This window comes from Acipenser ruthenus, chromosome 9 (genome assembly GCF_902713425.1).
Source record: "Acipenser ruthenus chromosome 9, fAciRut3.2 maternal haplotype, whole genome shotgun sequence".
In the NCBI taxonomy this organism is placed as follows: domain Eukaryota; kingdom Metazoa; phylum Chordata; class Actinopteri; order Acipenseriformes; family Acipenseridae; genus Acipenser; species Acipenser ruthenus.
Window position 1 is genome coordinate 16,290,107 of NC_081197.1, and position 27,379 is coordinate 16,317,485.

The 27,379-nt window shown below is 36.2% G+C and overlaps 3 protein-coding genes across 3 annotated transcripts in view; all 3 read left to right on the forward strand.

Annotated features, from left to right (window-relative positions):
• Positions 1–3,585, forward strand: part of LOC117405959 (FRAS1-related extracellular matrix protein 2-like) — a 96,716-nt gene extending 93,131 nt beyond the window's left edge. Inside the window, exon 24 of the mRNA XM_059031252.1 lies at positions 261–3,585. Within this exon, the coding sequence (XP_058887235.1) occupies positions 261–773 (513 nt within the window). The 3' untranslated portion in view covers positions 774–3,585. The remainder of the gene's footprint in view (positions 1–260) is intronic.
• A 1,720-nt stretch (positions 3,586–5,305) lies between these two features.
• On the forward strand, positions 5,306–12,771 carry LOC117405440 (zinc-binding protein A33-like). Its single transcript, XM_034008505.3, has 8 exons — positions 5,306–5,553; positions 6,299–6,516; positions 9,063–9,108; positions 9,462–9,557; positions 10,218–10,439; positions 10,883–10,905; positions 11,015–11,130; positions 11,805–12,771. Exons 1-8 carry the CDS (start codon positions 5,320–5,322, stop codon positions 12,329–12,331), a joined length of 1,482 nt encoding a protein of 493 aa, XP_033864396.3. The 5' UTR covers positions 5,306–5,319; the 3' UTR covers positions 12,332–12,771.
• Positions 12,772–15,011: 2,240 nt separating this feature from the next.
• c4 (complement component 4) overlaps positions 15,012–27,379 on the forward strand; it is a 36,277-nt gene continuing 23,909 nt past the window's right edge. Inside the window, exons 1-13 of the mRNA XM_059031253.1 lie at positions 15,012–16,058; positions 17,877–18,072; positions 19,980–20,196; positions 21,058–21,128; positions 21,243–21,328; positions 22,292–22,374; positions 22,744–22,831; positions 22,914–23,019; positions 23,706–23,823; positions 24,118–24,233; positions 24,806–24,979; positions 25,655–25,840; positions 27,093–27,287. Of these exons, the coding sequence (XP_058887236.1) occupies positions 15,994–16,058; positions 17,877–18,072; positions 19,980–20,196; positions 21,058–21,128; positions 21,243–21,328; positions 22,292–22,374; positions 22,744–22,831; positions 22,914–23,019; positions 23,706–23,823; positions 24,118–24,233; positions 24,806–24,979; positions 25,655–25,840; positions 27,093–27,287 (1,701 nt within the window). The 5' untranslated portion in view covers positions 15,012–15,993. The remainder of the gene's footprint in view (positions 16,059–17,876; positions 18,073–19,979; positions 20,197–21,057; positions 21,129–21,242; positions 21,329–22,291; positions 22,375–22,743; positions 22,832–22,913; positions 23,020–23,705; positions 23,824–24,117; positions 24,234–24,805; positions 24,980–25,654; positions 25,841–27,092; positions 27,288–27,379) is intronic.

Below are 27,379 nucleotides of genomic sequence, written 5' to 3' on the forward strand. Positions count from 1 at the left end.
GTGTCTAATGCACAATGAACCAATTACTTTTCCTCAGACTATGGTAAGAATACATTTTAAACTTATAAAACCTTTCTGCAAAGCAGCATCAAAAGTGGCCTATTTGGTTTCAACCAACGTTTTAAAAGTTAAATCAAACTGGTCATGTTACAAAACAATGTGGCGCTCATAAATTAACTTACTGGGTTTGTTTAATATGCTGTAACAACAAATATGTATAATAGAAATGAATGAATACATGCATTTGTTTTGTCTTGTAGGTAGCTGCTGGCCGGGAGTGGTATATCCATACCATTTACACAGTGCGTTCAAGAGAAAACTCTAACCGAGGCATTGGCAAGAGGAGCCTGGAGTATCAGTACCACTCTGTTGTGCAGAGCCGTGATCTACATGCTGTGGCGCAGCCTCGTTCCAAGAGAGCCACCAGAGGGGCTCCAGCTATCGCACAGGACATTGGTGTGGAAAACAACAGGGGTACCAACATACAGCACATCGCACTTGATCGCAGTAACAAGAAACTGCATCCTCAAAGAGAAGACTTTGAGGAAGGCATTATCCCCCGAGAGCTGCACAACAAAGAGTCTGAGGACAACCTGGTCACTATAGTTGGGGGGCTAGCGGGCTTGCTGCTCACTATCTGCCTCATCGTTATCATCATCCTGCTACTGAAACGCAGGCAGAAGTCGAAGAAAAAGGACACACCCAAGGGTTCTGCCAGCACAGAGCCAATGATGTCACATAGTTATCAGAGTAGTGACAGTTCAGAAGTTTGATTTCACACACACATGTATACATATACACATTTACAACTAGGACTACTGGAGATTTCAAATTCAACTTTACAAGTGCCTCAAGCAATGAACTTGTAACTGTTTCTTTAATGCAAACATTTTTAAAAACATTACCTTCACCTCCATCACATATCATGTGGCTCTGACACTACTGTACTTGAAAAGGTGCAGCACTTGAATTGCTGCCTCTTACGGATAGAAAGACTCTTGACACTGTAATAAGTCAAGAGGCACTTGACTTTCCTTAAGGTTTTGTTTTATTTTTTTAGTTTTCGAGTTTCCTCAAAGAATGTTATCCATAGGTGCTAATGGTTTCCTTTTTCATTGGAAGTGGAGATCAATTCATTTGTTTCAATGCTGATGTTCAAGGGGCAATGATTATGAATAAAAGTCAATGAAGGGAAGGTGCTTCTTTTCACATTAATATGCAATTGCCCATTAGCAGTATATCTGAGAAATGTGTGCTCTACTTAGTATTAAGAATAAATTATTATATTTATGTTATACATTTATAATGTTGACACCATTATGATAATACAATACACATTTTTGGATAGAGCCTAAGATACTGCCATGTAAGGCCTATTATAGTACTTGTAAGTTTAGGTGTCAAAGTTGTCAGAGTTCTTAAGATTTTTATACTTAAGTTTAATTTATTTTGTTTGCCTGGGATTTTTTTTTCAAAGACTAGAGTGACATCCAGTGGCCTTAACTGTAATTGCAGCTAAATTAGCTTTTTTTTTGGTTGTTGTTGCATTGCAATTGATATACCGGTAAGTCAGATCCAAATTTTCTGGACACTTTTATGGAAAAGGCATCGTGAGGAGATCATGTACTGTAACAGGGTAACAAAAACATTCATTGATTTATATGTGTAATCATTGCACCTTATCTTAAACAAACCAAAAGTTGGTTTTCCATTAAGTCTGTACTCTTTAGTCAGCAGCACTGATATATTCTCAGTTATGCCAAGCGACAGTATGCTCAGATCCAGTCTACATTTCCATACCAGTCCATATTGTGTGTACTATTTGTGCATGTGTGCTGCTTTTTGTTTTTTTAAGAACAATGCTAGATTGTATGTTGTAGTGCATGTGTTAAAGCAGGAATGGATTTTTGCAAAACTGTATGAGGATTTCATACCTCATTATCTGCTGCAAAATTACTTAGTAAAGAATACTCTGGCTTGTGTACATAACAAGGTAAGGCATTGAAAGAAACATTATTACACAACTGTGGTGCCTTTCCTAGGTATGTATGACATAGGTGTACAGTATATGGCCAAGGATTTGTATTTTTGAAACTCTTTTATTGGTATTTTTATATTAACTAGAATATTGTGATTACAAATGAAGCACTGATTCTTTGATTCCAGGTGCTGTGTGACTGCTGGTGTACCGTGAGATTTAACATCCAGACAGCTGTTCTACTGAAATGCAGTAACAGGCCCATTAGATATCCCTTTATATTGCTAGTTTAGAAAAGCCCTTAATTTACCACTTATGAGAGTTTAATATTATGGATGCCCTACTAACTATAGGACAAAAGATCTGCTCAACTCAAGAAGAAAAGCAGATAGAAACCAATTAAGACATTTTGTCAAAACAATTGTATACTGACAGTACAAGTTTGACCATTTAGGTCTAGTTTATATGTATTATCTGCAGCCCTGTCATTTTGAATCATAGAGAGTTAGCATGGTTTCAGATCAACAACAGAACCCATGTCATTTAATTCCATTTCGGGAGCAAAGGTTATTCAGAAGAGTTTTTACTTCAAGTGGTTCTGTCAATATAAAGCTATAGTTCACAGAACACTGAGTAGCAGTGTCACAACTGCTTGAAGTAAAGAAACAAAACTGGAAAGAAACTTAACAATAACAGTAAGTCAGATGAATCCAAAACCTTAGGGACTATTTTAAGGAACATTTTCTTGTGTTCAGTTAAACACTGCTGTGAAAAATGAGATTTAAATTATTAACCTGTCTAAATCAACTGAAAACAGTTCAAGAAATGTGGCACCATTTAGCTAATAAATCAAAATGGTGTTTAAACAGTTCTTAGAGCTTTGTGGATAGGCCCAAAAGGTGTTGTATTTGATGTGTTAACTAAAGTATGGGTGAACTTAAAAAAAGGGAAATGGAATTTACAGCTGCGTTATACTGCTAAATTAGTCCTGAAATGTAAATTAAGAAGTATCCTCTCTGTTTAAGCCACTGTTTTACATTTGTAGACAAATTCTTATGAAATGCTTTGAAGTAGTTTCCCAAGTAGCAGTCGTTAGCAAGTATGTTTTAAAATATATATATTTACTGTTTTATTATTGCCGTTTGGGGCATCTTGTGTATTAAATGTGTCTTTGCATAACATGTCACATTTCCTATTAAGAAATAGGAGTGCCATGCAATCTTCAGTACATTATAACCATTTGTATTCATAGTATAAAATCCTTATACATTTTAGCATTTCATTATTGTAAGTACTTGAGACACTGTCATTTTGTTTTCTTTTGGTTTTGTTTTCGTACTCAAATATATTCAACCCTGATACATGTGTTTAGGTCCATTTCTGTAATATCAGGTAGTTTTTGTAAGTCTTTTACACATTTTTGTTTCTCATATTATGTATAAAAATATATATATTTAAAACAGGAATATTTGTTTGGCTGTTTTGGGGAGTGGTCAGTGTTACGATGCTGAATATGTACTGTAATTATTTGTAACATGGACCTCCAAGCACAAACTGATTGTGGTCTGCAATAAAAAAATTAAAAAATAAACTTTTTTTCCATACAAGCAGTTCATATTGTTTTCTTTATGAGACAGAGCAGATGCTATGTAAAACATTTTATTGAACCTCCTGCAGTATGTCTTAAAGTCTTTTGCCAATGACTGACAGATAGTCTCAAAAAGGGTTTTTATCACACACTTTGTGATGTAAAAACATTGACAGTTGAACAGACATGGGTGCCTTATCCCTGTATTGATACACTTGTGCTGAGTCTCATAACAATTGGATCATTAGTGCATCAGATGTATGCAAAACTAATACAGTAAATAGTTATTGATGATAAAAAGCAACCCAACCTGCAGTAAAGAAGATAAATTAAGCAAAGGCAAAGATTGTAAATAATGAAATAACACTTAAAAAGACAGATTACATTTAACATTTTCCAAGTGTTTATACCTGTGCAGTGTCCCTGCCTACTCAAGTGTAGTTAAAGCCTAACAAGATATTCCTGGTACCCAGGCTAGGTTTTTTCTCTATTTAGACTTGCAAGAACTTCTTGCTAGTTTTATTACACACACACATTAATACAAAACCTTTAGTATCAAGAAAAGGCACATGTTTACATATGCAGCGGCTTTCTCTAACTCTTTCTTTTTTAAATCACAAATCACAAAGACCCTTCACCTCTGCAAAGAACCCACCAAAAGAGGATGACACATGTTTTGCATTCCTTTGATTTACACAAGATTATTTTTTTCTTTGCTAATACCAGCCGAGTTTATCTAATAAAGCTTTTAAAATTTAGAATTAAAATTAATGGCTGCATTGGTTTAAGATAAAGAATATGAACACGTTTTCTTAAAGTAAATGTTGTTCATAGAATTTGCATGTAGTTCTTTCATATGTAATTAATCATGTTTCGGTTTGCTTTGACCCGGTGCTGCAACAATGTTAATGTTAAAGATACAAGGATTGTACAATAAAGGGGATTGAAGTTAGGTTAATATGGATTCCTGGGCATTCTGTAATGCTGGGCAATGAAATGGTAGATCTAGCAGCAAAACATGGGTTTAAAATGGAGAAGTTTGATGTGGTGATTCCTCTGGGATATCGGGAAATGGAAGTTTTCGTAAAAAAAAAAATAGTAAAAGAATGGCAGGAGAGATGGGATAAAAGTATAAAAGGAAGGTTTTATTATAATATTCAGAAAGACGTTAATAATAGTTGGTTAAATCAGGAGTCGGGCAGGAAAGAGGAAAGGTCTTTGGATAGGTTAAGGATTGGCCATACTGCTTTGAATGATCATTTATTTAGAGTCGATAAATACATGAGTGATATGAGAAGTGTAAAATTCCAGACACGGCGGCGCATTATACAAGAGTGTGAAATTTGAAGAACAAAGACAGAACTTGAGCAGGACGTTGATGAACCTGGGATATATGACCTAAGAATTAATAGCTTGTTGGGAAAAGTGAAAGAGGAAGGGAGATGAGAAAGAGAAAACACAATAACTTAATATATTACGGAAACAGGAAAAGCAGGAATATTATAGATGATAAATCATGAAGACGATATTGAAAAAAAAAGAGACTAATGACTACCGACAGAGGGCACTAATCATCTACATGTATAGATGGAATGCGCTCTAAAAATAATTTTAAAAATGTTAATGTGCTTTGACGCATAGCACATACCATAGTACGGCTACGCTTGATGACGTTGAGGTCTGCCGCTACCCGGTTGGATGCTCTGCCAGGCTGTTTTCTCCCGCTAGTCGAAGCAATCCCACAATTCCACACATGCTGTTCACTTCCTGTTTGTCAGCACAGGTTGAGTTGTTTATCATGGCTGCAGCGGCTTCGGGAGAGACAGGGGAACTTCAGAAAGAATTGACTTGTGCAATTTGCCTTGACTTTTTTGACGATCCTGTTATTTTACAATGCGGACACAACTTCTGTAGAGATTGCATTCTCATTCACTGGCAGGAGAATGGCAGCAATGGCCAGGGTTACAAGTGCCCTGAGTGCAGACGGGTGCGTACACACACAAATGCTGTAAATGTATATGGTTTCAATGATCACATCCGAAATATATATATGCGAAATATATATATATATATATATATATATATATATATATATATATATATATATATTATTTAGAGAGAGAGAGAGAGAGAGATTATTTAGATCATCTATAAAGTATGTCGGTCTGTGTAAAGTTCGACATTTCTTTTCATTAACGTACGTTTGAGTTTAACACCAGCATTCTAACTTTGTAGAATTGATTGGAATTCCTAGCAGAAAATACAAGAATGTGAATGAGAAAAAGCCTTGAGCAGTAATTTAGGCTGTGTGGTCCAGTGGTTAAAGTGGTTAAATAAACGGGCTTATAACCAGGACGTCCCTGGTTCAAATCCCACCTCAGCTACTGACTCATTGAGTGACCCTGAGCAAGTCACTTAACCTCCTTGTGCTCTGTTTTTCGGGTGAGATGTAATTGTAAGTGACTCTGCAGCTGATGCATAGTTCACACACCCTAGTCTCTGTAAGCCGCCTTGGATAACAGTGTCTGCTAAATAAACAAATAATAATAAATTTACCTAGGTGAAAAGCTTTCATCTTTGAAAAAACGAACTGGATACATTGCGTCACTCTTGCTCGTTAGCCGACATCCCGTTACATTAACAATATGATGTTTTATTAGTGCATTACTTGTGAAATTTTAAATAAACACATTATTGACAGCTTTTGTTTTTCTTTCAAATCACACCGTCAGTCCTTTCCCAGCATGAGTTTCACCAAGAATTATTTGGTTCGGAACTTGGTGGACAAGCTAGATGACCTGGAATACTTTAAACCCAAACAAACCAAAGCAGCCGTACCCCAGCCCAAGGAGGAAGGACGATGTGAAAAACACCGTGAAGAGCTTAAGCTTTTCTGCAAGACAGACAACAAGCTCATTTGTGTGATATGCCGGGAATCCAGAGCTCACAAGTAAGCTTTAGTGCAAGTTTTGTTTACGTATAATGGTTTAAGTAATAATAATTTAAAAAACGAAGTCAATTTTGCATCCAGATAAAGATACCTATTTTGTTGGAGACGTGACTTGGACTGCACCCTGTCCTGTTTTTAGGTTTTTTTTTTGTTTTTTTTTAGGAAAACAGTATTCTGTAACTAACATTAACATCAATCACGCACAAACTAAAACCCCCTTCTTCAAAATTGACATACCAGGAATGTGTCTGAAAGAATCTTGCATACCTTTGTAGTTTGTGCATTAATGTTGCACATCTTGACATTCGGGTCCAAGTTTGATAAATGTAATACTGAAAAATAAACTGAAAGTGTGACAATTTACCCCATTTGACTAATAAGTTGATACATAGCAAGAGAGGAGACATTAGGTATTTACAACACGGGTAGCTATTGTAAGCAAAGGGTTAAAGTTGCCTTATATCTTGGGACACTCTTACTGTAATTGTTCAAATACACATGCTAAAAAAGTAAAAAGCCATTTTAGAGGAACTGTTGCAGGAGAGACTTGTGCTTGGTGTTGCAAGGTCAGGACTTAAACCAATTGGGTGGGGGCGTATGCTTTGAAGAGGGTAGGAATTTTGGAGGGAGAGGAAATAAAGTAGTTTATGACCAGTTTGTTGACATTATCTCAGGGGCTTTGTGTGGAATTGTGTTCCTGTGAGCTGGAGGTTTAAACCTGGTCCTTTTGTATTTAAGCGCTGTTCTGTATTTGACTGCAGATATATTGTTAGAAGAAAATATTTTTATTATTCAAGTAAAACCACGACAAAGACTTATGTCATTAAGTAGTTACAGGAAGATCAGTGTTTATAGATTGCTGTGGTTCCCAAACACATTTTGTGGTGGTCTCAGCAGTGTGTGGCCACCATCACTTACTGGCGGCTTCATTGCTAATTTTTCCTAAAAAATATATCTGATGATAAATAAAGAAAATATAGACATTTGCACTTCTAAATGTTTATATTTATTTCTGTAATAAATCCAATGTGTTACTCATTTAAAAATTACATCAGCCCCTTTAAACTCTACTGGATCTAAATTCCCAGGCCCTTCTAATAATACACTGGAGACAAAAATCTGATGTTTTGCTAGATTTATTTATTTATTTTGCTCAGACAACAAATCAAACTTAGTAGGTTAATCAGTCATATACATTGCTATAAATTAATACAATACCTAAGTAAAATATACTACGATTTCCATTACACGAGAGTAGATGTTAAAACTTCATGCTGATTTGAACTCGGCTCTCGCCAAGATAAGCACCAACTAAGACGTAGCTTTACAGTAAACTAATGTGATCCATATGCGTCTCCATCCATTTACGTTTCCTTCCATATGATGATGTAGATATCCTTCTGTCTGGTGTTAATGGCTGAAGTGTAATGCTGGCTCCAGGGATTAGCTTATTTTGCCTCCCTGGCGCATCAGCACACACAACGGCTGCGATGCTGGCTCCGGGGATCAACCAAAGTGCGGCCTCCCCAGCGCATCAGCATGACAACCGTCTGGATTGAGCTAAGTAGGGTACATCTCTGGGGTTTTCAAGTGGGCACCTTCCATCCTCAGTGTTTCGTCGACTAGCCCACGACACCTCAAGAGGGCTCGACGGTGATTCTGGCGTCCCAGCATCACCCCCCTCCGTCCCCCACTCAACTCAGCCCAGCTTACTTACCTGTCCCCAGCCAGAATCTTTCCGTCTCAACCACAGCCAGTTGCTGCTCCTCTCTGCTGCTTCAGATAAGTTCTTCACTGTGCGACGCAACTCTTGGCCACTGAATCCGACGTCTCTGAGAAACCGGGTTGTAGAGTGTGCCACAAATCCTCGACAACCCACTTCCACTGGGTAAACCCGAACTCTCCATCCTCGCTGTTCCGCTTCAGTGGCTAGTTGAGCATACCGCAGTTTCTTCCTCTCATACGCCTCATCTACAGCGTCCTCCCATGGCACTGTTAACTCTACCAGGTGAACAAGGCGTGCTGATCCAGACCACAAGACAATATCTGGTTGAAGTTAAATATGAAAACTATTTTCACTTTCCTGTTTCAATTACATGCTTCACAATTCCTTGCTAAATCTAACAAAAGTATAAAGATTTGCAATTCTGCTATATCATAAAACTACATTAGAACCTCAGAGTTATGAACACCAAACTTAGTCAACTGAGCATCTCACTTTGAGCCAGAAGTATGCAATCACTCAGCCATGTGTGCACTGCATTAAAAACATGATTACATTTTTCAGCATTAAGAATGTCTTTTTGCTTATGTGCTATTGCATTTGAGAAAATGAACAGAATCTGAAATTAGTAGACAAAAATACTTTTCCTCAAGGCTAATGTATGTAAAATGTAATCAAATATTAATCATAGCCAAACCCATGTTGCCTTTCACTGTACCAAGAGGCTCATAGTTGGATAACAATTTCTCAAGATGAGAGAACAATATGATGGATATATTTCTCTCATTTCCCTGCAACAGAAGGCTTATTTTTTGTTTTATAGGCATCATGAAGTTGCTCCTCTGCCTGAGGTTATTGAAGACTTAAAGGTAACGTCAAATAGTTTGTTCATTTTTCCATTTTGTTGAACGATTATATAGCCAGTTTACTTAAGTGACCAATACAGCGTAAGTCCCTAACTTCAATTCCCATGGAGTAGTTAGGCCTATTGTATACTAGCTACTGGTTTCCAATGCCTGGAGTAGCACTGCTCTTGAATTACCTAATGTTACCCTGAGATTATTGCTGATCAGATTCGGAGTTCTTTGACACTGGTACTCTTTACACATTTTAAAAAATAAACACTCGGTGCTGTAATTTCTTTTAAATCTTGAAGATAACTTTAAGGAGTTTCTGTTATCTAATAAATATTGTTAAATGTCCAATTTTGTATTTTGTCAAGGACGATCTTCGATGTAGACTCACTAACCTGAATGATGATAAAATCTGTTGTACGAAAGTGAAGAACGAAGATGTGGAAACTCGTTTAAATATTCAGGTACAGGGGTTAAATATTTTCTGTTTCCTGCATTCAGACTTTTAAGTATCTTTGTTCAATGCAAGGGAAAACTGAACTGAAAATGCATGTGAAGATACTGTTAGGAAAGCACTTTAAAATTCCTGTCGTTTCAACACAGTCAGTCTATGGACATATGTTCTTTATACATTTTTGGTTTTATGGGGTGACTGCAAAAACAATGCAAGAAAATATTTTGCGAGTGAAGAATACTGTGGTCACTAGAAGTCAGTAAAAATGAAGATGTTGTAATACCTTTGGCTTTAACAGTGTTTAATTAGTAATTAATGTGACAGTCGGAAGACTAGCAGTTTGAAGTATGTCAGACCACAAGGTAAATGTCATGATGCCATGGGAAAAACTAGGTCTGACTACTTCTTTTTTTAAGCGCACCCAACTACAATGTGTATTATAGCCCATTAAACTGCATCATCTAACAGTGCAAATTATTTGCAAGAACAGATTCAAAGTGGAAGGGAATTCCATAGACAAGGGGCGTAAAACAGTAAGATGCAAGCCATGTCACAGGTACTTTGGTTAATAGCATAGGGCAGTAACAGCTACATATTGGACACACCAGTTTAAGATGAATACATAATGGTATATTCCGGGCAGTGTGTGAATATGTGTAAATTTTAACAGATGAAGAAATTGCAGCTGAAGGAAAGTATTGAGGCCAGTGTTGGACAGCTTATTCAGTTCCTGCTGGATGAAAAAGATGAACTATTGGAAAAGCTAGATAGTGAGGAACAAACAGCGCTCTCCATAGTAGAAAACAACATCCAGAGGCTGGAAAATCTGATAACTGAGATGGAAAAAGAGATCACAGAAATCCAGGGCAATCTCAGTCAGCCGTCCTTTGAGGTATTTTTGTATTTTCTTTTTCATTTTGTAGTGACCTATGCTCATTTAAGCATTGTACATAATAAATAAGCTTGTTACATAAAAGCCATGTTAAAAGTATATACCAGTGCCATGCTTACATTTGTGGACCTGATTGGCTGAGTAATCTACAATATTTAAGAACAATTCCACAAATACCTTGGCTTAAATTGTGCTTGGCAAAAAAAATTAAGTGACACCTTTTAGAGGTGCCTGTGGAGCAGTTAATATGGCTTGCAGTATAAGTAATGCAGTGATCACTTGAATACAGTTTGTATGTGGTGTTTTTTTTTGTAGCAGTGCATTTATCGAGTGTGCCTTCATGTATATCAATATTTTATTTAATTATGTTAGCAGTTTATTAGAGGAAAGCAAACCTTAACATATACAGTAATGTCCAGTTTTTCCTTGTTTTTACCCTCTAGGTTATGCAGAAGATTGTTTCCAGGCAAGTGTTTTGTTTGTTTCATAATCTTTCTCTTTCTTTTTTTTTTTTTAAAGTACATTTTCTTTCTTTAATTGATTTGTATAAATAATATATCTTTATTCCACCGTAGACCCCTTCAGGACCTGAGTCATCTGCACCCATCTACGAGTGAACCAAACTGGGAAGACTTTTCAGGGCCTGTGCAAATCATGCTATGGAAGAGAATGTTGAGTGTTTTAAGACCAGGTACTTTTAACATAAATCTGTTGATTATTGAATATATTACACATTGGGAAGTAAATGTAAACCAAAGATATTGGTTTTTCACATTTATTTATTTTGAAGTTTAATATTTTAGGTACTAATCTTTATAAGTTAGCAAAGTAACATGGGAGCACTCTATATTATGTTTGAAAAACCTAAGTTTTCCTAACAGTGCTTAACATTTCTTGAAAATCTGTAGAATTTTAGACCATGTCTAAAGGTTTTTGGCATTCCTAGATGCCTAAACCTCAGTTTATTTATTTATTTATTTATTCATTCATTCATTCATTCATTCATTCATTCCAGATTAGAGCTAATTGAAAAGTAATTGAAGAACTTAAAATAATTAAAATAACTACTTGCAGAACAGAGTCATTTGTAGTAATTGACACCTGCATTTTTAAAGGTATTTCTATGCATATATTGTACAATTCCTTAATTTGTTTATTGATTCATACTGCAGTAATTTACATTCAAATTATTGTACTTGCCTGATTTTTACTATACAATTCAGAACTTGATATTGTAAAAACTTCTTTATATATATATATATATATAATTAAAAGGCTCCTATAATCTCTGGTAATTTAACATAGGTGCACCATTATGAAAATGCATTTCTGCAAATGTGTTCTTCTCTTTCTGCTTTATTCCAGCTCCTGAAAATCTTGTTCTTGATCAAGATACTGCTCATCCTAACCTCATTATTTCAGAGTATAACACCACCATGGAAGAATCAAGGGGCCGTGTGCTTGAGCCTGATTTGCCACAGAAATTTACCCGCTTTCTGGGTGTACTGGCCACCACGGAATACACATCCGGCAAACATTACTGGGAAGTAGATGTGAAGGGTAAAGGGGTCTGGTATCTAGGTTTGACGGATATTGACAGCAACCGTAAAGGTTATGTCAATCTCAGTCCTTATGATGGATACTGGAGCATCTGTCTTCAGGATGAGATGTATGCCAATGATGAACAAAGAGTGTTCATAAAGCAAGACTGGTCTATCTCCAGAGTTGGAATGTTCCTTGACTACGATGCAGGGCTGTTGTCTTTTTATGATGCTATTCTCATGAAACATCTTTACACCTTTAGACAATACTTTGATGGCCCTGTGTGTCCGTTTTTCAGCCCTGGCAAAAATGATATTGGTAGTCGTATGAAAATTTGTCATTACCATTAGATGAAATAAGACAGAACTGACTGCAAGATTAATTATAATCAAAGTCATTCCACATACCACTCGTGTGTTCGATGGTAGATATTGTGTTACTTTCCCCAAGTGGGGGAAAAAAACAGACTTTTCCTCCTAATGCCTTGTGACAGGTAGCTGAGTGGGTATGTTAGGACAGGCGTAATGTGGTGTAAATCAAGAGACTCCAGTCCGTTATGCCGTTAAGCGCCTTGGTTTTATTTTGCCACACAAAGAAAACCAACAATAATGACGCCCGGATACACAGCAATGTGTAACCTGCTAAACTAATAATTATAATAACGCCGGGATACACAGCGATGTGTAACCCGACTAAACAAAGGGAAAAAGGGGTTGCAGTCCCAAAAATAAACAAACAACAAAAACCAATCCGTCTTCCTCTTGTGATCCAAAACACAGGGGGGGGGGGGGGGGGGGGTAATAAACCCAGCACTTCCGGGTTGTCGCTCCTGCGGCGTACTCCCGGAGCGTCCCGTTAGTGCTCTAAAAATACAAAGTGCAGAAGGGTTAGCACACAAATCCAAAATAGCAAAGAACCTGCTATCCAAATCCCTTCCTCTGTTTCTCTGCTCGGTTTCTCTCTCTCTCTCTCTCTCTCTCATGCACTGTACCTTGCCAGAAGGAACAGAGCCCAAGGCCACGCCCCCTTTTGTACGCTCCGTCCCGCTCCCATTGGGCAGCGTGGGCAATCGCCGTTGACCAATGCGCGATTGCCACAGCGCTCCCCGTTTGGGTTGATGACGTTGCGCACCGTGGCTCTGCCTGTTCCTCCTCTCCACAGCCCTCACCGGTCGGAAGGGAGATCTAAAACAAGAATTCATTCTCTCTTTGTCACATGCCTGTATTTACATAAGCTATGGATACCTGTTCAGTAAGAAAAACAAATATCTGCTGATTTTCTGTCTCTAAAGTGAGTCAAGTATAAAAACCACAATTATTTTGTTCCACAAACCACAAGGTTTACCAGTAAACACCAGTAGCCGATAAATCGGCTTGATCGAATGAGCCCAAATACACCACAAGTCAAAAAAGTGGCTTGCAAGCATCAGGTGTTGTCAGGGCGATAAAAGCTTTGTGTAAAGCAGGGCTTCCGGAACCAGGTCCTCGGGACCCCAAGGTCTTATGGTTTTTGTTCCAGCTGAGCTCTCAGTTATTGAACACGTAGTTCAACTAATCGTTTGCTTAGTTAGACCTTTTTAATTGTTTTCAGCTTGGAGATGTCAAGTCAGCGATCACATTTTGGTGTTTGCTGAGTGTGTATAGAGTTAAACATTCCAGTATGTATGGAATTCATATTAATGTCAGTCAAAACCCTCGTCCTGCAAAGAAGAATCATGGGTCTATAGTGACCACTCAGCTGAATCCCTGTGTAAATATTTTTTTACAAGGTAAGACCACCTGTCTTGCATATTGGCAATTTACTATGTTGACTGTATATTTGTGGTCATTCCCTGCCTTTAGAGTTGTCCTATTAGGTGCTTTACAAAAGGAATGCTATGATCCATTTGACTAGCAGTGAACTTTCACAGGATAGCTGTTTATTTAACTGATCTAAACATAGGCAGATCTAAATACCACTGTCTTTTAAATCATTAAAATATGAACCTTACAGTTATGTTTAGATCTGCGTCTGTTTAGATCAGTGGAATATATCCCGCTGTATTTTGAGATCTACTTATGATTAATGTGTGGTCTTTTATTTTTTAAGCAGTGATTCAGCAATCTGGATCCATAGTTAGTTAAAGTACAATTTCAATGTGTATAGTATGTTATAGACCCCTGCATCAGCTGTGTCTTGAAGTAAGTAGCTGCCCTTCATTGGCGCCCATTAGATTGCTGGTTGCACAGTATGACCTGTAATTGAGTGGTATGACGTACAGCTATCGTATGATGAATTATCACAAGTTTGTTTTTCTTTCTACAATATGTTGCTTTTCAAGTTTTATAGAGCTTTTATATTGACTGAAGTACTTGTGACTAGAAATACCCACATTTTCTGTAAATAAGTCTTTCCCCAGACTAAACTCAATTAAAATCATTTTTAAAAATATATGTAATCACCTTGAGTATTTTGTTTGTAAGTGGTTCTGAAATCAACAGTAACGTACCATTCTGTATCACAGTCCAGCAGGAGTTACACAACACACTATTATCCCAATATGATTTGTCATGCTTTACATCCTCATGTCTCCAATGTTATTATTACTGCAATACCACTCATTGTGGTTCAATATATAAATCCCCGGTGGTCCATTAAAAATGCCCATAATCAGACTACTGCGTCTGTCCATTCCAGCACCCCATAACTGGCAATCAGCTCAACAAACAAGTTATCTGCTTCCAAACAACATGCTGTTTGCTATTTACCTATTTATCCCAAATACTACAAATATTTCTGAACCTGGACTTGATTTTGTGTATCTCTAATTGTTATATACAGACTAGATGGTTGTTACATTAGCTAGATTAGGGCAAAGCTGTAAGTAATTGTATGTATTTCTAGGGTAAATCCCACATTGTGTATGACAAGTGTATTCTCGATCTGTATCAATGTTTCCAATGACTTGGCATGCAGAATAGAACTATTTTTCTACAATTTTGATGTAATCATACCGTCATCGTACTGTACATTTTTAGATTTTGGAAATGAGCGTTCCAATCTAGGATAGTGCCAATTTGGTACGATTTAACACCGTTCATTGGGTCAAAATGTATCATTCAACAGACAAATCTAAGAATTGTCATTTTACAGAGATAAAATACACTTCCATACCTCCTGTAACCCAGTTGTAAGTCTTGTTTAGAAACGTTTATTGCACAACTTTAGAACAAACAACAGACGGGCCAATGGCACTCGGTATCCAAAAAAAGAATGCCAAAAAGTCGAGAGGTTTGTTGTAAATTTGTGTCATAATAAAAAAAAAAGACAGGGTCCTTTATTGTATGCTATTTAATGGTTGGGGGAAAAAAAGGTAAAGTGTTTTGCAACCTAGTTCATAATTGACAAAGCTGAAAAGTTTAACTGATTTCTGGGACATCATGTGATACTTTTCCCAAAATATCTATTATTGTGCCAATTTAAACCAAATATATTTCTGGACTATGGACCGCTTCACACTCCCACTTTTAAAGGTATTTGTTTATCCTTTTGAACTGTTTTAATAAGAGCTGTGGATACAAACCACATTACATACGAGACATTAAAAAGGATGATTTGTAGAAAGATTTGTCATTGATTTCTCCCAGGCTCATCAGAAATATTGAGATATATAGATTGATCAAGTCAACCCCTAAGTCAAAAAGACAAATATCAACCTTAGCCAACTTCACTGACCCAACAACCCACCTGTATCGGGTATAGCTGCCTTGATCCCTACCACCACGTTGGTACATTTCATTAACTTTGAATCCATTGAATTTAGTCCTCAAATTTCCCTCAGTGATTTTTTTGACTACCGTACAAGCATGAAACTAAGCAGAGGCATACTAAAGATCTGTTATCTTGTTAATAAATTAATAGATAATCTAAAACAAACAGAATGCTTGATTATCTGTTGCTACCAGTGCTGGGTTATTAGAAGATCCATGGATATGATCGAATGAGCAAGAGAAACAGTAAATGTTGAACCAAAATGCGTTTTCTAATACTGCTGCTTAGCATTTCTGCACTGATACCGGCAGCTGAACAAAAGCCATTGTGAGTATAATGCAGCTTCATACAGCATCTACCTGATGCTACCTATGCTTATGTTTTAGTAGCTAGTAGTGCAACTAGTACATCCATTTTATCCCAAGAAAAGAATGAAAATTGAGTAATATATCTTTGAATAGCATTTTTTGTAAAATGTTACAGAGATTTAGTATTTATATATTTATTTATTTAGTTTTAAAGTCAATCAACACAAGCCTGTTTCTCTGTACAGTTTTCAAAAACATTAAGGAGAGGGGAAAAAAATGAATGATCTAACAGCCTACGGCCAACCTTTAGAAAGCTGTGTTGGGTCAAAACAAATGATGGTGTTTGAGGTTTACTGGCATGTAATAGTGTATGTCCACTTAGTCCTAAGTTTTGTTGTATTATTTTTGGAAAAAATAAATGTGTATTTTGGGGTGGATCACTTCAGGCTATTTAAAATGTATGGTGTGTTTCAAGATTCTGAAGTCCCATTATCTTTAGAGGGCATCTACTGGTGAGATAATAACCGGAACTTGAATGGCTGAGACAATGGCATGAGATTTATAAGAAGTTCTGAAATCTGTGTCCACAAACAGGTCCAGTACTGCCAGACATTAGAGTGTATTTTGATATTGAGAAAAAGCATTTTCTTCCAAAGTATTGTGAATCCCCTGCTGTTTAGATTGATTCAATAGACACCATCAACCTTTTTATTTTAATTGATTGTATTAATTAATTCACTTTGTGCCCACAGGGCTAGCACAGGTACATCTCAGTAGTGCAGCACTAATACAAAGAGAGACCTAAGTAAACCATACTCAATAATAATCAATACAAAAATTATCAATAAAAACACACATATGCATACAATACACATATATTAAAAGATACAGATATTTATATTTAAATTACATTACAACTAAAACAAGGTAATACTCCAAGTTTCAGTAATAGCAATACAAGTTGGGGGACAGGATTTAAACCATACATGGAAGTAATCAACTTTGTTCACTATACTCCTAGCATTAAAAAGGAATCCAGACTAACTCAGGGAGACATTGCTGTGTGCTTCTTGTCCAGACTTCATGGTCAGTAAAATTGCCCCCAAAAATATCTGCATTTGATGATTACATCATGTTACATGAAAACAGTATTCATGCTATATAATGAGTTATGGCAATTGCTAGTAAATATTAAATCCATGTTTCAGAGGGGATGTAGATTAGTCTTTTTAGAAGAAGCTCCCATGATTGAAGGACATTGATTAGTTAGGTCATTAATGATGATCTAAGCAGAAACAACAACAGAGAACAAGCATCATAAGATATTAAATAGGTAAGAAATGAAATATTCAGAACATGGAGGGTTTAAAATATGCCCTTAAGTCTGACATGGTTCATCTTACAATTCTTCAAATATTTACTCTTGATAAATCTGCTTTGACTATGAGTCCAGGGGCTCTAGTTGCTTGTCATAGACATATGCAATGTAGGCTGGATCAGCTGAAGTGTCTTTTTATTAGTGAGTGCAGCACTATCTATTGCCATCAAAAAAGGAAACTTGATTCAAAATCGCTGATCAGTAGGTGGCACTTATTTGAAGACACTTCTATTATATAGAAATCCTATTTTACATATATCTAAGACAAGCAGCTCCTGGACTCAGATGAAAGGACCTTGACAGGTGTGTACTGTACATACAAAGAACAAACTGAATTTGAGTAACTGCATGAAGAACCGCTCAATGAGTGTAAGCATCATACAAGGTAAGGGGCGGTGAAGAAAAACAAATTATTTACCTTATAGCTTTTTAGTTAACATGTATCTTTGCTCATTTTAGATGCTTAATCACTGCTCCAAACATTGTTCATGTTGGAGTGGACGAGACTGTGTCAGTTCAGGTGCATGGAGCCACGAATCCTGTTAATGTTGAGCTTTTCTTTGAGGATCAGATAAACAAACAAAAGGTGTTATCAAGTAAAGTTCATTTGTCACTCAATGAGAGAAACAACTATCAGGAAATTGTGAAGTTGAAGGTGAGTACTCCCAAAACAAACCTAACAGACTTGTTTTTGTGCCTTTTTTATTATCCCTGGTTCTGAAGTAATCATGTAATTTTGTGTACTTTCATCTTAAGTACTTAAGTCCACCTGCTTTTGTACTACTCGCAATTATATTAAATTGCAATTATATAGCAACAGAACTCCATGCAGATTGATTGCAGATGTTAGAAAAAGGAGGTGTAAAAAAATTGCACTATCATATTGCATCTGTTGTTGTCCAACTTTAAAGTGGCTGTAGCTAATAAAACAATTCTGTAAATCTTCCATATAACTATTTTTGTATTATACTAGGTAAAGAAAGGTTTTCAATTGAAGTTACTGTTTAAATGAAAATACGTTTGCTAGCATGTGTTGATTTCAAACTGCACGATGTTCATTGAATTAGAATAACTGAAAAATGACCACTGAAAATTGTTATGGTAGAGTGACGTTGCGGTCAAGGCTGGTCAACGGCAGGAATAGCAAACCCAGAGTCAGTAACTGCAGTTTAGCGCTTCATGCACACTTTAATTATTCACAAAACAAAACAGGAACAAACAAAAGGTTTAAACACAAAATCCAAAACACTACAAAAACAAAAAAAACAAAACCGCACCCAAGCTAAGCTATCACAGTGCACTCTTTCTTTCTTTCTTTCTTTCTTTCTTTCTTTCTTTCTTTCTTTCTTTCACACTGTTCAGGTTTGGCGACGCCTTCACTGACCTCTCCACGCTCCTACACACGCTCCTACACACACTCCAAAAACACGTATTTTGTTCTTTTTGTAGCCTGTGGCCAGGCGTTGACTGACAATCAATCAATCCATCACCTCCTGGCCACATGCCACACTTTTCAATTAACCCATTCAAACATTCCACACTTTTCAAGGAAACAATTAAACTATTTACCAATTTACATTTTGTGGCTGTGCAAACGGAGGCAATCTTGACTCCAGGCTCTTCCTTCACTCTTGAGTCAAGATGGCCGCCAGCCACCAAACAAACACACACACACATGTGCAGAGTCTATGTTTTAATTAAAATGTTTTTATTTATCAATTATGAATATTAAATATATAATCTGCACATTTTTACCACTAACCTCCTTCCCTCCATAAAGATTTGTAGGCAGTGAATCACACATAAAAGAGATTTTCAGTTGGAACAATTAATTTTTTTAACAGTATTCAGCTTACTGCTTCAACAGTACTGCTCCTTCTGCAATTAAGTTTTTTTCTTGCAAGTTTTATAACATTGTTTTTTCAGAAAATATGCCTGTGTACTTTCTTCAAAACAACCCCAATTCTAAATTCTGAGGTTAAACTATAAGAAGCCAATAACTGAGAAAGGCCATGTATCCCTCCAAAACAATTGAAACATCTTGCAGAGTATTAATTTTGTTATGGGAGGTGTAGAAGGCCATATGGGTCAAAAACATTTTTTAGTACATGGTTGAAATATGTTATAATTGTTATTATTATGTGTACTAAGTAAGTGTTTTAATTAAAATGAGTATATATGTAAATTATTTGCATCGGTACACTGTAATTTCAATAACACACAATTATACAATCAATCGTTAGCAGTTTGTATTATTAGACTATTGTTTGAATGTGATTAAAAATAGGTTATGAAAATTGTAACATTGAACAACTGACTGAGGTTTTTAACAATTTGTAATAGTACACGGGCTGGGGCATTGAAATAGTGGACCACTTGTATGGTTTTGGTTTAATTTTCAGATTGATCAAATTAGAACAAGTAGTAATTATTTCACATGTGTGGACCTACTGAATAAAACGTTTTTGACCCACATGGCCTTCCTTAAGGTGTTTCTGATTTATTATACAACCCCATGTACCTTTGACTTCTACATTAAAATGGTTTCTGTTTTACATGTAGGTGGATCCAAAATTAATCAAAAACTTGGAAAAAGGCAAACGCCACAGGTCACCATATGTCTCTCTTGTAGCTCAGAGTACAGCTCTTTTTGATGCAAAATATGAAAGAGATCAACTTATTCTTGGGCACATAAGGAAAACAAATATCCTCTTGTCAACCAGAAAGGGTTATATTTTCATTCAGACAGATAAACCCATCTACACACCAAACGAAAAAGGTAATGTATATGAAATAGACCTATCAATTACCAGAAGGCTAGTTAGCTGGTGACCAGGTAAAAATGATTATTTATATTTTGTAGCCTCTTACTGGGATCCCAGCAAGTACATACAGTCAATGTTAACAGCAAATAAAATGGTGTTTAGAGGTTAAAGCCTAAAATCAGAAACCCTAGTTATAATTAGTGAAATTAATGTTTAAAGTTATGTATTTCATAAAACATGGTAAGCAATGAGGGAGTTTCCATGTGTGGTTATTTACACGTGAAGTGGCGATGCGCATGCACATTTGGAAGAATATTGAGAGGATCAGGTTTGTGGCCAAAAATATCATCCACAGAGAGGGATAGAGTAAATCTCATTTACTCATGAGTATGGCGTAAAACACGGGAAATCCATGCCTACTTTCACATGGAAACCAACAGCCCAGCATACATCTATAATCCTACGTCTCCACAGGTTTTCAGCCATGGTGATCTGCAATACTGGGCTGGACAGTTTCATTATATACCACCAGGTTACATTTTTTTTTCTTTAATAAGTTGTATGATACATTAGTTCAAATGTTATTCACTACTAACTACTAACACTATGCCACCCCACCGATGGACATTTGAAAAACAATTTGGCAAGAGCAGTAAAACACAATTGAAAAGGTCTTCTCAAGTAAAATAAACTTAGCCAATGGAAAGCTGAAATGTATACAGCCATTTTTCATTTGGCTCAAGCACAATGTCTCGAGTAAAATTAGAACACACATGGAAACTCCCCATTAAGTGATTAAAAAAATTAAATAAAAAATACAAACTTTACAAAACCATTCCTGTCAAAATTAACAATTTTCCTGTTTTAAATTACAGTCAAATTCAGAATCTTCACATTGGATGACTACATGACACCTATAGAAGAAACGATTAAAATCAGCGTATTTGTAAGTCCACGCTATGCATTGTATACAGACCTGGTATAATTGGGAGGTCCTTTTTTAACACATAATATTGACCTATCTAACATTATCATTATTAATATTATTATTTTTCTATAGAATTCTAAAGGTTTGTTGGTCTACAGTGTTTGGAAGAGAACCAATCAAATTATTCAACAAGATCTAACAATCCCTGACGTTGCGCAGTAAGTAAACCTAGACCTTATATTTTATTTTGATTGTTTTTTATTTTTTTATTTTGTGAATATTAGCAAACGGTATGGCCTATGCACTCTTCAAAGTCTTTATTACTGTATATTAATAACCTCAGGCCAATATCAAAGCATCAAAAGAAGGAAGGCATTATTTTCTGTTCTAAAGTCATTTGCCATCTTGGAAGGGTGGAAGTATGACCTCGTTCAGGTGCCTTGAGGACAAAGACGGTGCTTTCCTGACCGGTAAGGTCAACTTCTGCATCTGTATGTTTTCAAGCCCATTTTTAGATTTTATGCCACTTTGAGGTGACTTTTGGCAGGAACCAATGTGTCATTGTGGTTTTGTGGTTTGTGAGTCGTGTTCTGTGCACAGGAGTTATGTGCAATTCAAGGGCAGGTCTGTTGGTGTTCGGGGGGAGCTGTTGAAGCCTCCAGTATGTCGCAGGTTAATTAACTAAGTGTTAACATCACTGAGTAATGCATGCGGCCTCATATATAAGCCTAATAGCTGCTCATAGATAAATAGCCATGTTAAATACACCTATCCTCAACACTCTACATTAGCTAGGCAAAAACATGTGTGGATATACAAACTAAGCCATTCAACACTATACTAATAGTTATTTAACTTATATTGTAATATTATTAATTTCTTAGCAGACACCCTTATCCAGGGCAACTTACAATTGTTACAAGTAATCACATTATACATTATTTAACTTTTTTTTTTTTTTTTTACATACAATTACCCATTTATACAGTTTGTTTTTTTTTTGACAGCTTTTCTTTTTGGTTAATATTTTACTTTTTAATCCGTACAGGGCTGTCTTCTACACTTATCTGTCTGCTTCATTGAGACTAAGGTTGTCTTTGCCTTTGACCTGCAAGGATATAATGTAATGCTGATGAGGAATGTTAAAGTAATTTTTTTTTTGTAAATCTTGTACCTCTTAGGGCTGGTAACTGGCGAATTGTAGCTTCGTTTCAAGACTACCCAATGACTAATTCTACAGCAGAATTTGAGGTCAAAGAATTTGGTGAGCTGTTTTAAAGCATCCAAAACATTGGAACACCGACTCAGTAATAGCAGGGAATGTACTGGTATCTTAGTTTCTTTTAGTACTATTAAAAGTTACAAGGTTAAATTCACTTAAAAACACACACTGAGGTGGAGGAAGCATATCAGTATCACACAGGCTTTTGGTATACTGCTTTACCCATGGGCTTCAGGGCACAACGCAACTCACTTGAGTTAATATGAGCAGTGCTTTCAGAAGCAATAATAAACATGTTAACTAATGATCAAAAATAGAATCAAATGTGTAAGAAATTAAATATTAGAACATGTAAATTATAGAATGTCCCTTAAGCAATACAATAACTTTGTTTTTATTATTCTTTTTTAGTTCTTCCTACTTTTGAAGTGAAGATAACGTTGTTTCAGTCTTACTATATTCTAAAGGAGGCATCCTTTCCGTTTAATATTACTGCAAAGTAAGATTTTTTTGCTAATTTGAAGTATGGCATTGAAATTATTTAACAACTTGAAGTACCGACTTCTTATTTTTCTCTCTAGATATACTTATGGAAAAGGCGTCAATGGTGTAGCATATGTGAGGTTTGGCATCATTGATGAACAAGGCAACACAATCTTTTTACCTGGAATTGAACAACAAATTTCAGTAAGTAGAGAAACACACAGTAGTTGAGTTTTTCTTGCCCCGTTACCTTTTTAATGATGTTTCAAATCATTCTGAATGGCTCGTTTTACAATTACTCATAAACTGTCTCTCAAAAACAATTTTAAAAAATCGCATTTTTTCAATAACTCAGTAAGGAACACTTGGAAAGATGGCAAACATAACAGAAGATAAGGACACAATAAAAAAAAATCTAAGAAAATGTAATCTGAAGTATTTACTACTGTTGGCATTTCATAAAGGCTTGTAATTTTTGTCAAAATGCCAGTACATCTTCTATGTACAGATATCATCCAGTGCACTGTATTAAAATCTTGTGCATAGGGTGCCTCTTGATGTATACGACATGTGATTGTGCACAGTTTGAGCAGCCAGAACTTCTCAGCTTTGCAATTCTTTCACCCGAACTGCACAACATGATATCTATACATGAGACACCCTACACACACAGTATTAACTTAACAGATATGCTGATCAACAGATGTAGAGGTGTTAATAAAACATGAGTCAGCATAGGAAATGTATAAAGGAGTTGCTCACAGACCTGACATTTAGTTGATAAGTCATGCACCCTGCATGTTATTTAATTCAACAGTACACAGGCCCCAGTAGAACCAGTAAACATGTTATTACTACTTTGTAATTGGTGTCACTGTTCTGCTGTCTAGATTCAATATGGTTATGGAAATGTCAACCTGAAAACTGAATCTCTGCTTAAAACAGCTAATATCATTCATTTAGAAGGATTCCGTCTATATATAGCAGTGACTGTTGTAGAAACTACAAGTAAGTTACTATACTTTATGTCCATTAAAAATAAAATACATACACAATGCCTTTTATATAGTTTGATGTGGTGCAAACAATTATGTTGACAGTTAAAATTCAGTTTTGTGTTTCCTTTCATATATTTCTAGATATAATAAACAGTTTTTTTTACACAATTCAACCTAACTGTAATATATAGAACTTTATATATTGAAATTAATGTAACTGTTTGAGTGATTCTGATACCAGTGTATATATGCTAATTCAACATGTGAACTAGTATTCATGTATTCTTTTCAATGCCTCTTTAAGGTGGAGATCTGGAAGAGACAGAAAGCAGTAGTGTGAAGTTTGTGATTACACCATATACTGTTGACCTGTCAAGAACAAAGCTAACATTCACACCTGGGGGACCATTTTCTATACTGGTATGTTTTACTGTTAGATTATATATTGCATCCTTCTCATTCCCTCTGGGAACAAAATCTCATGAGATAGGAATATAGTGGAGGTAGCTGTATGTACCCACGTATCACATGTCACATAGCTGAAGAACCACCCATCCAAGTGTCATGAAACTTGACAGAATCATTATTTAGCATGTTATTGAGAATATTAGATTCTGGGGATATACAGTATAGCGTGTTCGTGTCTGTTCATCTGTATGTCGCAGTAACGTGTTTGCATGTATCTGGAGAATCTCTTATTGATTACAATTGTAATTGTTAATTTGTATTCTATATTATTATGTGCATACTGTTGATGTATTGCATGGTCATAAACGTTTTCATCATACCGATAGCTCTACAGCCATGAAGGGGGATGTATGTTAAAAAGTTTTCTGCATATAAAAGACATATGTAAAACATGTCTATGGTATTTAACAGCAATGTATCAAATCAAATGCATACAGTATGTCTTCAATTTTTAACACAAGGTAAGGGTTATTGTGTACAGAAAGCTCCGAACTACATTAACGATATCTGATACACATTCTTAGGCTACAGTATCTTATCCAGATGGCACTCCTGCCTCCAACCTGCTTATGAAAGCCATTGTCCAGGTGTCAGATGACCAGCAGGAGAACATCATCCTGGAACAGTTTGGTAACAATGAGGGCGAAGTTGCATTGACAGTTAATGCCCCTCGGACAGCAACCACTCTTAATATAAAGGTAAGAAACATGATGAGACTTTTTTGTATCTGCATGGTAAAGCAATTTCCCCTTCAGTACAGATTAATTCAAATTATGCACCTCAGAACTTTGTCCTGCATTCGTTAAATGGCTAATTCCAAAAAATACTATTTTAAAGTCTCTTGTCAGTTGGTTCTTTATTCTCTTAACCTCTTTATTGTCTCAACCATAACAAAGGAACAAATCGCTTAGCCACGTCCCCTTTTGTACCATCAGTCACGCCTCCTTGGTTAGCGATGCAACCGTTTTTCCTCCAATCCATGGTTGCCACATCGCTTTCTGTCTGGGGCGATGACTTGGTGTATTGTGGCTTCGCCCCCTTTCTAGAAGATCGACTTCCACCTTTCCCTGGAATTAACTGTCAGACCATACAGTCCGGGGCACTCTGTTCCCTTTACACAGCGCCCTCACAGGTCGGGAGGGAGATTTATAACCAAGATTCATTCTTTCTCTGTCACAATCATTGATATATTTGACTAAAAGGTTGCTAGACATCTTTGCAAAATGGTAGGATCTTTTTTTCCTCTGAGATACCTTGCTCTCCTCAGCAAATACATGCCCTTGCATTTTGTGAATTGAAACTGAGCTGTTTTCACAGTCACGTTATTCACTGTAAAGTATAAAATGGTTTTTGTTTTTCCCATATCGTACCAGGTTATAGCAGAAGGAAAAGAAAGTAATGATGAATCCCTGACAGTCACAGCCTTCCAGTCTTCCAGCAAGAGTTACCTCAGTATTGTGGTGCCCCACACTATCCTGGGTCAAAATGATATTTTAAACGTTATCTTTAAAGAGGCCATACCTTCTGGCATTCCTAGAGCGACACACATTTACTATATGGTAAGCAATTATCACTAAGCTAGTATTTATTTGTTTGTTTAGAAAAATTACTCCAGTACATTGAGAAGGGTGTTAATGTATAAATCCATCTCAAAGAATATAAAAAGACAAATGCATTTACTTTTGTACATTTTTTTATTGTTTCCAAAGGTATAAAATACTTTATTATGTCATATATATTATATGCCTGATTAATAAAATTGTAATTTGAAAATCACCTACCTAATTTCCAGAACTTTGATAATAAATCAGTGTATGTACATTTAAAATGTTACTTCTTTTTTTTTTTTTTTACAACGTTATGTACAAAGCAGTTAAGCCATCTTTTTTCTATCTGTTAATCTACAAGTATCTATCTATCTAGATATGTTTATAAGAACATAAAAACATAAGAAAGTTTACAAACGAGAGGAGGCCATTCAGCCCATCTTGCTCGTTTAGTTGTTAGTAGCATATTGATCCCAGAATCTCATCAAGCAGCTTCTTGAAGGATCCCAGGGTGTCAGCCTCAACAACATTACTGGGGAGTTGGTTTCAGACCCTCACAATTCTCTGTGTAACAAAGTGCCTCCTATTTTCTGTTCTGAATGCCCCTTTATCTAATCTCCATTTGTGACCCCTGGTCCTTGTTTCTTTTTTCAGGTTGAAAAAGTCCCCTGGGTCGACATTGTCAATACCTTTTAGAATTTTGAATGCTTGAATCAGATCACCGCATAGTCTTCTTTGTTCAAGACTGAATAGATTCAATTCTTTTAGCCTGTCTGCATACAACATGCCTTTTAAACCTGGGATAATTCTGGTCGCTCTTCTTTACACTCTTTCTAGGGCAGCAATATCCTTTTTGTAACAAGGTGACCAGAACTGAACACAATATTCTAGATGAGGTCTTACTAATGCATTGTAAAGTTTTAACATTACTTCCCTTGATTTAAATTCAACACTTTTCACAATATACTGTATCTGAGCATCTTGTTGGCCTTTTTTTTATAGCTTCCGCACATTGTCTAGATGAAGACATTTCTGAGTCAACATAAACTCCTAGGTGTTTTTCATACATTCCTTCTTCAATTTCAGTATCTCACATATGATATTTATAACGCACATTTTTATTGCCGGCGTGCAGTACCTTACACTTTTCTCTATTAAATGTAATTTGCCATATGTTTTACTCTTTGCATGGCAGCATTTAGCAATGTGTGGAAAAGGTACACATATTATGAAACTACCATAAGATGTTCATTTTATTCTTCAGATCATAAGCAAAGGAAAGACTATACGAGCAGATAGAGTACAACTGACGGCAGACACTACAATCAGCCTTCCCTTTAACCACGACCTGGTCCCTGCCTTTCGCTTGATCGCCTACTATTACATAAGTGTGCAGGGAAGGACTGAAATCATTGCAGACTCTGTCTGGGTTGATGTTGAGGATGTCTGCAAGGGCAAGGTATGTCGTTTTAAAGCAGAGTGGTCTACTAGGACCAGTGAACAATCTTGAGCAGCATTATTACATGAATTTATTCCAGGTAAAATGATTTA

Coding starts and splice junctions, on each gene's coding strand:
- LOC117405440 (XM_034008505.3), top strand. CDS start 5,320: ATGCTGTTCACTTCCTGTTTGTCAGCACAGGTTGAGTTGTTTATCATG. Junction 6,517..9,062: donor CGGGAATCCAGAGCTCACAA/GTAAGCTTTAGT, acceptor TTTGTTTTATAG/GCATCATGAAGTTGCTCCTC. Junction 10,906..11,014: donor ATGCAGAAGATTGTTTCCAG/GCAAGTGTTTTG, acceptor ATTCCACCGTAG/ACCCCTTCAGGACCTGAGTC.